The sequence below is a fragment of the Dendrobates tinctorius genome, unplaced genomic scaffold (genome assembly GCF_039654945.1).
Source record: "Dendrobates tinctorius isolate UK_male_01 unplaced genomic scaffold, ASM3965494v1 ptg000089l, whole genome shotgun sequence".
NCBI lineage: Eukaryota > Metazoa > Chordata > Amphibia > Anura > Dendrobatidae > Dendrobates > Dendrobates tinctorius.
The window spans coordinates 14,453,057-14,468,425 of record NW_027361757.1 but is presented as its reverse complement, the minus strand read 5'-3'; the positions used below and the strand labels follow the sequence as shown (position 1 = coordinate 14,468,425).

At 43.7% G+C, this 15,369-nt stretch overlaps 1 protein-coding gene across 4 annotated transcripts in view; it reads right to left on the bottom strand.

Annotated features, from left to right (window-relative positions):
* Positions 1-14,340: 14,340 nt before the first annotated feature.
* ZFAND4 (zinc finger AN1-type containing 4) overlaps positions 14,341-15,369 on the bottom strand; it is a 54,790-nt gene continuing 53,761 nt past the window's right edge. For all 4 annotated transcript variants that reach the window (XM_073585841.1, XM_073585845.1, XM_073585842.1 and 1 more), the window contains one exon: positions 14,341-15,152. In XM_073585841.1, coding sequence (XP_073441942.1) covers positions 15,017-15,152 — 136 coding nt within the window. In that variant the 3' untranslated portion in view covers positions 14,341-15,016. The remainder of the gene's footprint in view (positions 15,153-15,369) is intronic.

Below are 15,369 nucleotides of genomic sequence, written 5' to 3'. Positions count from 1 at the left end.
TGACTACGCTTTTGTCTCTTCCTTCTGTTTATGATGTACACTCCTGGCTTCTAACCTTGGACTCCTTGACCACTCCATTGTGTATTAATTCTATTACAGCCAATTTGTATTATATAGACTGATTTTTCTTTCTTCTTGCCATTATATAGATTTATGCTTACAGCCCTATGTTACCGAATTTTCCTCATAGATACATATTTTCTCACAATTCTAGAACTGAAGGAGTTGGTGCTTTCCACCCACTATTCCTTTCTTTCATTGTATGTTACTTCGTTATACAGCAACAATAGACATCAAGTGGGACTTTCAGCTATTGAATTTGACCTCAAATGTGACACTTCCCTACATGATTCATGAACTCTCTTTATTCTACAGAGTATTTATATTGGAACATAATACTTTTACCTTCGAGAGTGTGTCCTATAGGTGTTACATTAACAATTTACTTTTTATCTGGACTGGGACTCGTTTGGAGATGGAAATGTTTGTTCACAACCTTAAATCAGAGCACTTGGGGGATATAATTTTTATATTCTCTCTCAGACATGGAAATCAACTATCTTGATCTCGCACTCCCTTAGAATGCGCGGGGTAAGATTGTTACCAATATACATCTAAAAATTGTAGACTTTAATAGCTACTTGGAGTTTTCTAGCAGTCACTACCATAAGTGGATACACAACATGGACATTGTACAGTATAAAAGAATAAGAATTGTGCCTATGATCATGATTTTGAGAAAGAAACAGAAATACTTAAGAATAGATTCCACGAGACGAATTATCCCAAACAGATCTTAAAAGATGCCTAACTGCACTAAAGTACTCACTCAAAACAGTGCCAAATTAGGAAAAATACTGAACCTAGTGATCCTGGGCTGACAAATAGGATAAAATGTAGTTTCATGTCCACCTATAGTCAATCCCATAAGAGTATTAGATCTCTGATTAATAAATATTTGCCGATTATTAAAAATGACCCTATTATGTCTAATAGTCTACCCGATAAACCAAACATGATTAATCGTTGGAATAGGACTTAAAAAAGAATCATTTGGCACCAAGTAGATTAAAACCTATTTGTTCTTGTCATGCCCGCAGGTGGCAGTTGCAGACGTTGTTCATGAACCCACTGTGCCACAGGGCTGGACCTGCCTAGACAGGGGTGTAGCTAAGCGGCTACCTGGTATTCACTGAAGCTCCTGATGGTGGAGACAGACTGGGCTGCAAGTAGCCGCCAGGTGACACTCCTAGGCAGGCACCGGTACTACCGCTGCCGATCCCAGGTGTCGGGTTTGCCGATTCGGGGAAACATGACCCAAGTCACTGACTAGCAGGAAACAGAGACTGATGGCTGTACGGACAATTTTGGTATTGAAGATAGGTTTTTGTTCACACACCTAGTTAACAAGAAACAGTTCTGGAACTGGCTGTATTAGGAACAGAGACAACGGATTCAGGACTAGCTTCACTAGGACCAGGAAAGAAGCTATAGGTTCCGTAGATGCAGTTTCAGGATTTGGATACAGCAGAAAGGGTCACAGGAACAAGGACAAGTTATACTAATTGAAACACAGGGTAGGGAATTAACTAACAGACTAAGGACAGGGAACCTGGCAACATACAATTTCACACACCAACACCCCTAACACTAAAACTATAGGGGTTGTTCAAGCACCTCCTTATTGAGGAGGGTGCCTTTATACAAGATACCTCCCAGCTGTTAGACTGGGAGGATACCATATATGCGCTGCCCCTTTAACAGCAAGGAAGCGCATGCACTAGGTGCACTTCCGGGAAACAGTGCAGCATGTACTGAAGAAGGGAGAGGCTCACTAGGGAGCTGCTGTGGCTGGGGCTATGAGTACGTCAGCATCCCCGCATGGAGAGAGGAGGGCAACTATGCGGCGGCACCAGCCACAGACGTAACATTACCCCTGTTTTGAATGGGGATATATCCTCAAGCCTATCAGTGGGTTCCTACAGCTGTGGCAGTAGGAAGGGTCTTTATTGTAATTTGATTGGAAAAAAAATATATTTTCTTTTTAATCTTTTTGCACTGGAATAAAATATCCTGTTTTACAATGTCTGAATTGCAACTCGATCTGCGTAATTTATCTGCTTTTTTCGATTCAGAACACTACCTTTCCCAGGTTAATTCGGCGTTTGTCTTAATCTCTCCTTAATTGTATTTTTTTTTTTAGAAGTATTTTTATGTTTTATACTTACATTTTATGATTGTAAAGTCATTTATATGTTTTTTTATATACACGTTTTGTAATTGAGGGGTCATTTCCCTTGTTGTTCACTATAATCATGTGAATTTTCCAATCATATTAGCCCATTAAGGACTGATCTCTATAAAAAGTTTTGTGACGTAACAGCGATCTCACCAGCGAGATCGCTGTGACAGCGATCAGCCCCCCTGCCGGTATCGCTAATCGCTGGAAGAAACCTCTGGACATTTCTTTGGTCGCTGGTCTCCCGCTGGCCAGCACGCATCGCTGTGTGTGACAGGCGGGAGACCAGCGATCAGGTGTAAAAAAATAATAAGAAATATAGTTATTCTCCCCTTCCGACGTCCCGTTCAGCCATCCTACCTCTCTCCACGCTCCGGTCCCAGTGATCCTTTGCACGAATGACCGCGAGACTTTGTTATCCCTCGAGACCGTGACATCTCGCGGTCATTCTCGCAAAGAATTACTGGGACCGGAGCGTGGAGAGAGGAAGGCTGCACGGGATGTCGGAAGGTGAGAATAACTATATTTTTTATTTTGATTCTATTTTTTACAGGGATGGCCAGCGATGCCGGGCGCTCGGCATCGCTGTGCTGATCGCTGAGCTCACCAGCGATCACATAGCGACTTACTAGCGATCCTGACACCTTGATATCGGTGTCGGGATCGCTGGTAAGTCGCTTAGTGTGACGGGGCCTTTACTCTTTTAGGTTTGAAGATGTTTTCCACTGAAGGACTCCCACCAGTCTGGACTTGTGTCTATGATGATCCTTCTGAAAAGATTTTACCCATTCAGCCACCACACCAGGGAGTTCAAGATTTTCATTGACATATGAAATTTTTGGTACAGAAGAGCTGATCTTTTGCTCTCGGCTGAAACGATCTCCCATTGAAGGGCCTCGTATGACCTTGGGCCCACTGGGACGGTGGCTGTCAGAGAAATTGCTTTCCTTAGAGACTTCCCAAATTGTAGGCATTTCCAAAATCTTGTGTCTGATTTTTTATAAACTTTTCTCTTGGGAGGAAACAACATTGACAAGTGGAGGCGATGTAGATCACGAGAAGTTTGTAGAAGTTTTATTTATCCCTGTTGATAATGCATCCTAGATCTGAAAGAATCAGAAGGACCTGACTGGCCACCATCGCACAATTAGAAAGTCATCCAAAATAAGGTCAATTTAAAATTTCCTTTCATAGGATGGTACTTCTGGAGTTATTTTTATGAAGATTCTAGGAGCCTTGGAAATATCAAAAGGCAAGCATTGATATTGAAGATGAATCCCCTTAATTTTTACAACAACCCTCAGATATTTTTGGTGACTTTGATGAATTGGTGCAAGAGAATATGCGTCTTTCAGATCCATGAGTGACATGAAAGAGTAAGGGTATAGCAGCTTTTTGGTATATTCTAGAGATTGCTACAATATCTGTCAGATACCTGTTTTTTCCAACAAAACAAAGACTTACTTCTCCAAGACTGTCTGGCCCTTTGCCACTATTCAGGTTTTGACTATTTTAGGAGAAATGGTAGGAGAAACAGAAAAAAATAAAGTCTTAGTTACTTACTGGTAAGCACCATGAGAGATGGGACCCACCTTTCAAGGACAGGAAACCTAGACATAAAAGGGCAGCACCTCTCTCCCGCAGCAGTTGGATTACAGTGCACGAGAGGACCTTCAAGGTTAGTAGCATTATACACATTATTCCGTACACCAAATAATTTTTCCCACGTCATTATGCAGAAGTAAAAGTGCTCACCCACACGTGAAGGGAGGCAATATAAGGGTGCTGTCATGGGCTCCGAAAAATACCATTACCGGTAAGTAAGACTTTATTCGGTCTCCCATGGCAGCACCACGAGAGAATTACGGAGAGATAAGAAAACTAGGGAGGGACCACAGTCTGAAGCACCCTTCTTCCAAGCGTGAGGTCGCAGAGGCACCCATATCAAGCCTATAATGCTTATAAGACGTGGAAGGAGAAGACCATGTAGCCGCCTTACACATCTGCTCAATCGACACCTCCGATCTCCTCACCCAGGAAGTCGCCACGGTTCGTGAGGAGTCTTAAGACCCTCTGGAACTGCCTAATCACTTGCTGTATAGGCTAAATAAATCACCTCCCTGATCCATTTAGCTAATGTACATTTTGAAACCTTAAACCCCTTCCTAGCCCCCTGAAAGGACACCATGAATTCTCTCTTTTCAAGGGTCAGTCACAGAAACATAACTGAGTAGGCGTCTCCTGACATCTAATGAATGGAGCCTTTCTTCCTTCCGATTCCCATGGTTGACACAGAAGGAAGAACAATCTCCTGCAGTCTGTGAAATTTAGAGGCTACTTTCGGTAGGTAAGACGGATCCGGCTTCAAGATAACCCTGTCTTCCAGGAACTGTGTATATGGAATCATACCCATTTGCGAGAAAAAAAAAAAAAAGGTCTGATTTATGGACCAAAAAACAGCCGAGTGCTATGCGAAAGTCATGCGATTTCCGTGCAATTTTTCCACGGAACATCCGTATGACAGGCGTATGCAATGCGATTTTAACATGAGGTTTTACATAGAGCAGTTCTCTGTATGTAAAACGCTCATGTTAAAATAGCATTTTTTTTTTACAATGTACACAGTTTTAAAACAAAATAAATATTTATATAGAGATCTAGTAAAAGCCATCAGATGCCGTGTACATTAAAGATTAGAAAGATATAGATAAAATTGCAAAAGCCAACATGATAGGAGACATGGTTTACATATATAAATCTAACTGATATGCAATGGTTTACTATATGTCCCTAACTAATACTGTTAGTGTATAAAATATTGGCGCTCTAGGTGTTAAAGAATTAATTCACAGAAAAAAAATGTTTGGGCAGAAATTTATAGCCTAGAGAGGGACCATTGTTATTGCTCCCCTCCCCCGGGCTAAAAAAAAAAAAACCAAAAACTGCCCCCAGCCACCCAGAAAAGGCGCCAATTCCGGCACTTACCCTCTCTCTTCCCATTGCCTTGTAGCGTGTGGCATATGGGGTCATAAGGGGTTAATGTCACCTTGCTATTGTAAGGTGACATTGCCTGGTTAATAATGGAGAGGTGTCCGTAAGACATTATTAACCCCTTCACCCCCAAAGGGTGGTTTGCACGTTCATGACCGGGCCAATTTTTACAATTCTGACCACTGTACCTTTATGAGGTCATAACTCTGGAACACTTCCATTGATCCCAGTGATTCTGACATTGTTTTCTCGTGACATATTGTACTTCATGTTAGTGGTAAAATTTCATTCAAATAACTTGCGTTTATTTGTGAAAAAAATGGAAATTTGGCAAAAATTTTGAAAATTTCGCAATTTTCCAACTTTGAATTTTTATGCCCTTAAATCACAGAGATACGGCACACAAAAAACTTGATAAGTAACATTTCCCACATGTTTACTTTACATCAGCACAATTTTGGAACCAAAATTTTTTTTTGTTAGGAAGTTATAAGGGTTAAAAGTTGACCAGCGATTTCTCATTTTTACAACACCATTTTATTTTTAGGACCACATCACATTTGAAGCCACTTTGAGGGGTCTATATGATAGAAAATACCCAAAAGTGACACCATTCTAAAAACTGAACCCCTTAAGGTGCTCAAAACCACATTCAAGAAGTTTATTAACCCATTAGGTGCGTCACAGGAATTTTTTTGAATATTTAAAAAGAAATGAACATCTAACTTTTTTTCACAAAAAAAATACTTCAGGTTCAATTTTTTTTATTTTACCAAGGGTAACAGGAGAAATTAGACTGCAAAAGTTATTGTGCAATTTGTCCTGAGTATGCTGATACCTGATTTGTGGGGGGGAACGACTGTTTCGGCGCATGGCAGAGCTCAGAATGGAAGGAGCGCCGTTTGACTTTTTCAATGCAAAATTGGCTGGAATTCAGATCGGACGCCATGTCACGTTTGGAGAGTCCCTGATGTACCTAAACAGTGGAAACCCCCTACAAGTGACCCCATTTTGGAAACTAGACCCCCCAAGGAACTTATCTAGATATGTGGTGAGAACTTTGAACCCACAAGGGCTTTACAGAAGTTTATAACGTACAGCGGTACAATTAAAAAATCATATTTTTTCCACAAAAATGATCTTTTCACCCCAATTTTTATTTTCCCAAGGGTAACAGGACTCTAAAAGTTATTGTGCAATTTGTCCTGAGTACGCTGATACCCCACATGTGGGGGTAAACCACTATTTGGGCGCATGGCAGAGCTCGGAAGGGAAGCAATGCCATTTGACGTTTTTGGCTGGAATTGAGATCGGACACCATGTCGCGTTTGGAAAACCCCTGATGTACCAAAACAGTGGAAACCCCCCACAAATGACACCATTTTGGAAACTAGACCCCCTAAGGAACTTATCTAGATGTGTGGTGAGAACTTTGAACCCCCATGGGCTTCACAGAAGTTTATAACATACAGCCATACAATTAAAAAATCATATTTTTTCCACAAAAATGATCTTTTCACCCTCAATTCTTATTTTTCCAAGGGTAACAGGACCCTAAAAGTTATTGTGCAATTTGTCCTGAGTACGCTGATACCCCACATGTGGGGGTAAACCACTATTTGGGTGCATGGCAGAGCTCGGAAGGGAAGCAGCGCCATTTGACGTTTTTGGCTGGAATTGAGATCGGACACCATGTCGCATTTGGAAAACCCCTGATGTACCAAAACAGTGGAAATCCCCCACAAATGACACCATTTTGGAAACTAGACCCCCTAAGGAACTTATCTAGATGTGTGGTGAGCACTTTGACCCCCCCAGTGCTTCACAGAAGTTTATAATGCCCGGGCGTGAAAATAAATAATTCGTATTTTTTCCACAAACATGATCTTTTAGTCACCATTTTTTTATTTTCCCAAGGGTACCAGGAGAAATTGAACCTCAAAAGTTGTTGTCCAATTTGTCCTGAGTATGCTGATACCCCATATGTGGGTGAAAACTACTGTATGGGCACACGTCGGGGCTCGGAAGGGAAGTAGTGACGTTTTGGTATGCAGACTTTGATGGAATGGTCTGCGGGTGTCATGTTGCCTTTGGAGAGACCCTAATGTACCTAAACAGTGGAAACCCCCCACAAATGACCCCATTTTGAAAACTAGACCCCCTAAGGAACTTATCTAGATGTGAGGTGAGCACTTTGAACCCCCAAGGTCTTCACAGAAGTTTATAATGCCAGGGCATGAAAATAAAAAAATCGTATTTTTTCCAGAAACATGATCAATTAGTCCGCAATTTTTTCATTTTCCCAAGGGTAACAGGAGAAATTGGACCCCAAAAGTTGTTGTCCAATTTGGCCTGAGTACGCTGACACCCCATATGTGGGAGAAAACTACTGTATGGACACACGTCGGGGCTCGGAAGGGAAGCAGTGACGTTTTGGAATGCAGACTTTGATGGAATGGTCTGCGGGTGTCATGTGCGTTTGGAGAGCCCCTGATGTACCTAAACTATTGAAACTCCCCACAAGTGACCCCATTTTGGACACTAGACCCCCCACGGAACTTATCTAGATGTGTGGTGAGCACTTTGAACCCCCAAGTGCTTCACAGAAGTTTATAACACTCGGACGTGAAAATAAAAAAATAATTTTTTTCCACAAAAATGATATTTTTGCCCCCAATTTTTTATTTTCCTAAGGGTAACAGGAGAAATTGGACCCCAAAAATTGTTTTGCAATTTGTCCTGAGTAGGCTGATACCCTACATGTGGGGTAAAACACTGTTTGGGCGCATGGTAGCGCTTGGAAGGGAAGGAGCACCATTTGACTTTTTCAACTCAGAATTGGCTGGAATTGAGATCAGACGCCATGTTGCATTTGGAGAGCCCCTGATGTGCCCAAACAGTGGAAACCCCCAATTATAACTCCAACCCTAACCCCAACACACCCCTAACCCTAATCTGAGCCCTAACCCTAGCCCTAACCCTAAGGCTGTGTGCACACGCTGCGGATTTTGCTGCGGTTCCGCAGCGGTTTTGGCTGCTGCGGACCCCAGTACCATGATTCCCTATGGCAATCAAAAACCGCAGTGCAGACGGTGCGGAATTTTCCGCGCGGATTATCTGCGGTTTTCAATCCGCAGAAAGAATTGACATGTCAATTCTTTCTGCGGATTCTCCTGTGGTTTGCCATCTCCTCTATTGAGGAGATGAAAATCCGCAGGACAAAACCGCAGAGCAATCTGCAGGTAAAACCGCAGGTCTTTTGACCTGCGGTTTCACCTGCGGATTTTACAAAATCCGCACCTAATCCGCAGCGTGTGCACACAGCCTTACCCTAACGGGAAAATGGAGATAAATACTTTTTTTCTAGTTTTATTATTTTTCCCTAACTAAGGGGGTGATAACGGGGGGTTTGATTTACTATTTATGGCGGTTTTTATTTTTGGCGGCTGTCACACGCTAAAAGACGCTTTTTATTGTAAAAATAGTTTTTGCATCACCACATTTTGAGAGCTATAATTTTTCCGTATTTTGACCCACTGAGTCATGTGAGGTCTTATTTTTTGCGGGACGAGTTGACGTTTTTATTGGTACCATTTTCGGGCACGTGACATTTTTTGATCGCTTTCTATTCCTATTTTTGGGACGCAGAATGAACAAAAACCAGCGTTTCATGAATTTCTTTTGGGGGGGTGCGTTTACACCGTTCCGCGTGCGGTAAAATTGATAAGGCGGTTTTATTCTTCGGGTCAGTACGGTTACAGCGATACCTCATTTAGGTCTTTTTTTATGTTTTTGTCGGTTTTATGCAATGAAAACTATTTTATATAAAAAATAATTATTTTTGCATCGCTTTATTCTGTGAGCTATAACTTTTTTATTTTTTCGCTGATGATGCTGTGTGGTGGCTCGTTTTTTGCGGGACAAGATGACGTTTTCAGTGGTACCATGGATATTTATATGCGTCTTTTTGATCGCGCGTTATTACACTTTTTGTTTGGCGGTATGATAATAAATCATTATTTTTTGCTTCGTTTTTTATTTTTATTTTTTAAGGGGTTCGCTAAAAGGGTTAACTAATGGGACAGTTTTATAGGGCGGGTCATTACGGACGCGGCGATACCTAATATGTGTACTTTTATTGGTTTTTTTTTTTATTATTTTCAAAAAATGAATTTATTGGGGAATATTTTTTTTTTTTTTTTTACTAATTTATTTGGCGATTTTTTTTAATTTATTTTTACATTTTTTTTTAATTTTTTTTTTACTTTATTACATAGTCCCAGGTGGGACATCACTGTCCTGTGACAGATCGCTGATCTGTCACATCACAGATCACTGATCTGTCACAGGCATTGAAGCAGACTTCCTCTTGCCTGCGCTTTGCAGGCACTGAGGAAGCCAGCTTCCTCAGGTCCCCGAAGGCCCCCGTCGCCATCTTGGATTCGGGGGCCTGGAGGAAAGGAGCCCCCCGCAGCAGCAGCGCTGCACATTGCGCTGCCGTGGGGGGCTCAGGGAAGCACGGAGGGAGCCCCCTCCCTGCCGATGCTTCCCTTTAACTCCCGGTACACCGCGATCATGTTTGATCGCGGTGTGCAAGGGGTTAACGTGTCGGGGGCGGTCCGTGACCGCCCCTGACACATAGTGCCGGGTGTCAGCTGTGATAATCAGTTGACACCCGGCCGCGATCAGCGGCGCTCACCACGTGGGCGCCGCTGATCGCGGTAGACGTACTATCCCGTCCACGGTCATACGGGCCCGGGTACCGTGGACGGGATAGTACGTCGGATGTCAGGAAGGGGTTAATCCACTAGTATGAAAGGATTAAAAATCCACACATTAAGAATAAAGAGTTTTAATGAAATAAACATTTTTTCCATCTTTATTTAACTCCCAATCCAATCAAAGCCATCGTTGTCCGGTAAAAAAAAAAAAATCCAAAGTATAAAAGCAACGATATCCCATACTTGTCCGCCGTACAGTCATGCCCCACTCTGCAATCCATCTCAAGGGGTTAAATAGTTCACATCTGGGAGCGGTGCTAATGCGACCGGCCCAGCTGTAAACTGCTGAAGAGTGAAGGAAAAGCTGCCTGCGCAGCCTCCCTGCATGACCAAAATGAATTCATTAGCGTGGTAAAGTTTCTGAACATTTTCCCACGCTGTCAGTTCACCGCGGGTCAGGCGGGGAGTTAGCGCAGCCTAAGTGACGTCAGGGGTAGCTTTTTGCATGTCGTATACTCGAAAACGGGAAAAAATTCCAAGTGTGGCGAAACTGCAAAAAACAGTGCAATCACATTTTATATTGTGCCTTTTTGGTAGGTTCACCAAATGCTAAAATTGACCTGCCATTATGATTCTCCAGGTCATTACAAGTTCATAGACACCAGACATGTCTACATTTTTTTTTTTTTTTTTTTTTTTTTTAAGTGGTGAATAAAAAATTCCAAACTTTGCTAAACAAAAAAAAAAAAAAAGTGCCATTTTCCGATACCCGTAGCATCTCCATTTCTCGGAATAGGTGAGGGCTTATTTTGTGTGCGCCGGGCTGAAGTTTTTAACTATACCATTTTGGTGCAGATACGTTCTTTTGATCGCCCATTATTACATTTTAATGTAATGTCGTGACCAAAACATGCAATTCTAGCATTGACTTTTTCCCCACGCTACACCGTTCATTGATCGGGTATTTTTTTTTTTTTAATGGATCAGGAGATTCTGAATGCGGCGATACTGAATATGTGTGTTTGCTTTTGTAATACACACTTTTGGCATGCTTCAATAGTCTTTATAGGAAACTAGAAGCTGCCACAACCCGATCGGCTGCTACTTAGACGCGATGGTCAGATCACCTCTATGTAGTAGAATTGCTCACTCCAAGAGATCTCCAGTTGTCATGCCGACACACCGGTGACCTGTGATCACGTGACGTGGGTCACCGGTGTGCGTACTTCCGGTGCGATTGCTGGAAACGCTTGTTAAATGCCGCTGTTAGTTCAACAGTGGCATTTAACGGTTAATAGCCATGGTTGAATAGAAATTCCACCTGCAGCTATTGCGGGCACATGTCAACTGTTCAAGACAGCCGAGATGTCCCTGGAAAGATGTGGGTTCACCGCCAAAGACACATCAAAGTGAGGGAGTCCTACATCGGTGTAAAATATTCCGATGTCGGAAAGGGTTTAATGTCTTAAGTTACTCCCCCCAATCCGGCACCCCAGATCCACCGGGTCAGCAGGTCCTCCATGTGGTCTGCAGGCTGTGCCCATGCCCCCATGACTGCGCTGCCCCCAGCCCTCTCCTGCAAGTCAACATAGACCCGAACGGCCACAACCCGGCACCCCCCCTCCTCCCGGACGCACCTGCCCACAGCCCCAGAAATTGTGTCCCCCAGCACTTCCAGGGATGCGGCTGTAAATTCCCAGCCGCATAACCGGGGGCACGTCCTGGCCGCACCATGCCACCCGGGCCTGCCGGAAGCACATGCGCCAGGACCGCGGCCCTGGAAGCCAAACACACACCATCAGCCCCAGGCACGCTCACCTGCACCTCCACACCACGACCGAGCCAGTAATCCTGCACGTACACTGCTCTCCTGCTTCTGCTCGCCATTGTGCAGTCCCCCTGGACCCACTGCGGCGCTTCCAGGGACCCCCCTGCAGCCTGAACAGACAGTCCAGGCCTGGGAATGAGTCATCTTCTCCCTTCTTCACAGGCATGTCTGAAAGAGGTTCACCCGTCAAGGACAGGAAACCAACTGATGTGGGAGAGAGGTGCCACCCTTATGTCTGTAGGTTTCCTGTCCTAGAAGGGGGAATACGCTGTCTCGTGGCGCCATCATGGGAGACCGAATAAAAAAACCCTATGGGCTGAATTTGATAAAAGGTACAAGAGTGGACACAACCCCCTAATGCGGTCCATTGTTGCATTGGCTAAGACATTTCTGAATAGTGGATAAGGCCACCAACAGTTGTTCCCTTGGTCACTGCTTTATTAATTGGAACAACAATTCATTTAGCCATTTTACAGAGGGACTGACGGACTGACTAGTGGCTACCTGTACAGCTAAGCTTAGGAGAGAAGTCTCCACTTCCCAAGTCCTTCTATAGCTGCAGTTATTTGGGGGTGGGGGCAATTTTAACTGAATGCCACCAATTTTTAATCTAAAGGATAAGGAAGTTTTTATGGATTCGGTATACACCAGGTCTGCCAACCCACTAAAGTGAGTCCTGGCTGCACTAGTTCTCTCAGAAATGCTACCCCTATGTTAGATCTAGCTGGTATAAGCAATTTTTGGGTATCCTCAAACGAACGTATGGATATCCATAACCCACAGAGGAATAGTTTGAGGACAGTGGAGAATTAATTGGCGATTGTTAGTCTTCCTCTGAGCTAGCTTCAGACAAAATAAACATCTATTTGAAGAGGCAGAAGGGACATTTGTATTCTTCGCTTTCTAGTATTTCTGACTGGGAGAGAAAAGACCCGGAGCAACTCTGTTAGCCCCAACTCCTCCCCCAGGGACCCCTCACACCCAATCCCTGGAGGGGGTTCTCCCAACTCCTCCCCTAGGGACCTCACACCCAATTCCTGGAGGGGGTTCTCCCAACTCCTCCCCCCCCCCCACGGAACTCTCACACCCAATCCTTGGAGGGGGTTCTCCCAACTCCTCCCCTAGGGACCTCACACCCAGTTCCTGGAGGGGGTTCCCCCAACTCCTCCCCCCCCCCCCCCCACGGAACTCTCACACCCAATCCTTGGAGGGGGTTCTCCAAACTCCCCCCCAGGGACATCTCACACCTAATCCCTGGATTGGCTAACAGTAGTGATGAGCGATTATACTTGTTGCTCGGGTTTTCCCGAGCCCACTCGGGTGTCCAAGTATATTAGCGTGCTCGGAGATTTAGTTTTAGTCGTCTTATCTACATGATTTGCGACTTGCAGACAGGCTGAATACACGTATGGAATGCCTGTTTGTTAGGGAATTCCCACATGTATTCAACCTGTCTACAAGTCGCAAATCATGTAGAAAAGACGACGAAAAATAAATCTCCGAGCACGCTAAAATACTCGGAGGACACCCGAGCATGCTCGGGACAACCCAAGCAAGGAGTATACTCGCTCATCACTAGTTAACAATAAATAAACCTGCAACTTTACTCTGCAGTGCAGGACTGTAGGTCTCCCTTAAGGCCCTGTCACACACAGCGATATCGCCAGTGAGATCCCTGATTTTGTGATGCATCAGCGCTCGCCAGCGATATTGCTGTGTGTGACGGGGGATCAGCGACTGGGCCCCCTGCCGGGTATCGCTGATCGCGCTTGATCGTCCTGGGCCATTTTTTTGATTGTTGGTGTCCCGCTGGTCAGCGCGCATCGCTGCGTGACAGCGAGAGACCAGCGACGCTGGTTTCCAATGTAAACATCGGGTATCTAGGAGCCGCACGGCTCTTGGTTACTCGCTGTTTACTGATCCCACTGGTCCTGATCGCTGGAGGGGCTGTCTATGTGACAGCTCACCAGCGATCAGCCCAACGATGTCACAGCGATCCCATCCACGTCGGATCATTGGTGGGATCGCTGGGACATTGTTATGCGTAATAGGGCCTTTAGGAACATAACGCCCCACTGAGGCACCTTTTTATGCTGCAAGTTTTCTGCTCCGGGGGGGGGGGGGGGGGGCGATCCCTTCTAAAATGCTGTCAGGTTGTAGGGGGAAAAGTTAAAAAAGTGCAACATCAGCCCAAAGCTAAGCTCACATTGCCATATAGATGGCAGTTGTGCTTAACGTAGCGCTCACTGACCCAGTAATTTGCCATTTTTCATACAGCTCAATTGCAGCATCCACTAGTCTGGTCCACTTTAACACAGCAGTGCATGTAACTGCAGGCAACTCTTGCACTGCTCTGCCAGCAGAAGAGCACACATTTTGAGGAATCAACTAGCCAGGTGCCTGCCCTCCATTACAAAAAAAAAAAACAAACAAAAAAAAAAACACACAGACAAAAAAACCTGAACATGTGTAAAACTCTTCAGCTGAGCAAATACATGTGAACGACAATGCCGCCTTTCTGCCAAGCTCTGCGCACACAAGGAATACAAATGACAAACCCATTAAAAGACAATATTAATTTATTTATTGACAGCAATTTGCCTTTTTTAAAAAGAAAAAAAACCCTGAAGTTTAAAAATCAATGATTACAAGAGAATAAAACACCTAATTTGGAGGCATTGTAACAGGAAACCCTTGATTGCGAACTGAAATGTGTGGCTGATATTTGATAGTTCTACTAATTCAGACTGACAGATAGAAGCCAATTAAGGCTGCATTCACACGGCTGAGGAGGAAATCCAGTGAGGACACGGCCGGGAAACCTACACCAAGGCTTTTGTGCGATAACAGTTCCCAGAAGGTATCAGATTTTGTTCCAGTCTTTGCATATTGAGAAAATAATTTAACCATACAAAAAACAGACAAGAATATAAACAGACAAAACACATGAACACAGCACTCCTTCCATCAGAGTATCCCCCAATTATACAGTATATCGTTTTTCAGTAAAGTGCATCTTCTGTAAGATTTGTCTAGTGAAACAGTATTTTGCCAATCTAAAACTTAAACACAAAAAACGTGAATCATTAAGAAATGTTAACGTGAGCATCTTCTCTTTTCACATTAAATAAACTGGAATTGGATATACTTGGCAAACCTTTACCTTGGAGAAAAAGCAAAGACGCATGATTAGAAAAAAAACGTTTCTTGGTGCAATGGCAAATACAGTGTGAGCAATTAGATCTTGGGGAGTTTCGGCGCGGTTATGACTGGGTTGGACTCCTGCAGATACCTCCTACCCGCTGTTTTGTAGTCATAGGTACAGCTGTGAGTTTCCGCATAACGGTGAGTGGCACAGAAATTGTTCCCACACCTGGGGGAAAAAAAAAAAAAAAAAAAAAAAAAAAAAAAGTTTGTTACGTTCAGAAGTTGTGTTTTTTTGCAGCTTGTTTTCTGCAGTTCAGAAATTGCATGCAGACATTTTTACATTTTTTTTCCCGACTGAATTGGAGAGCTGCAGCATTTATTGAAATCTGCACAACGTCAATTCTACGTTTTTTTTGCAGCGCATTTTCACTCCTATAAATATC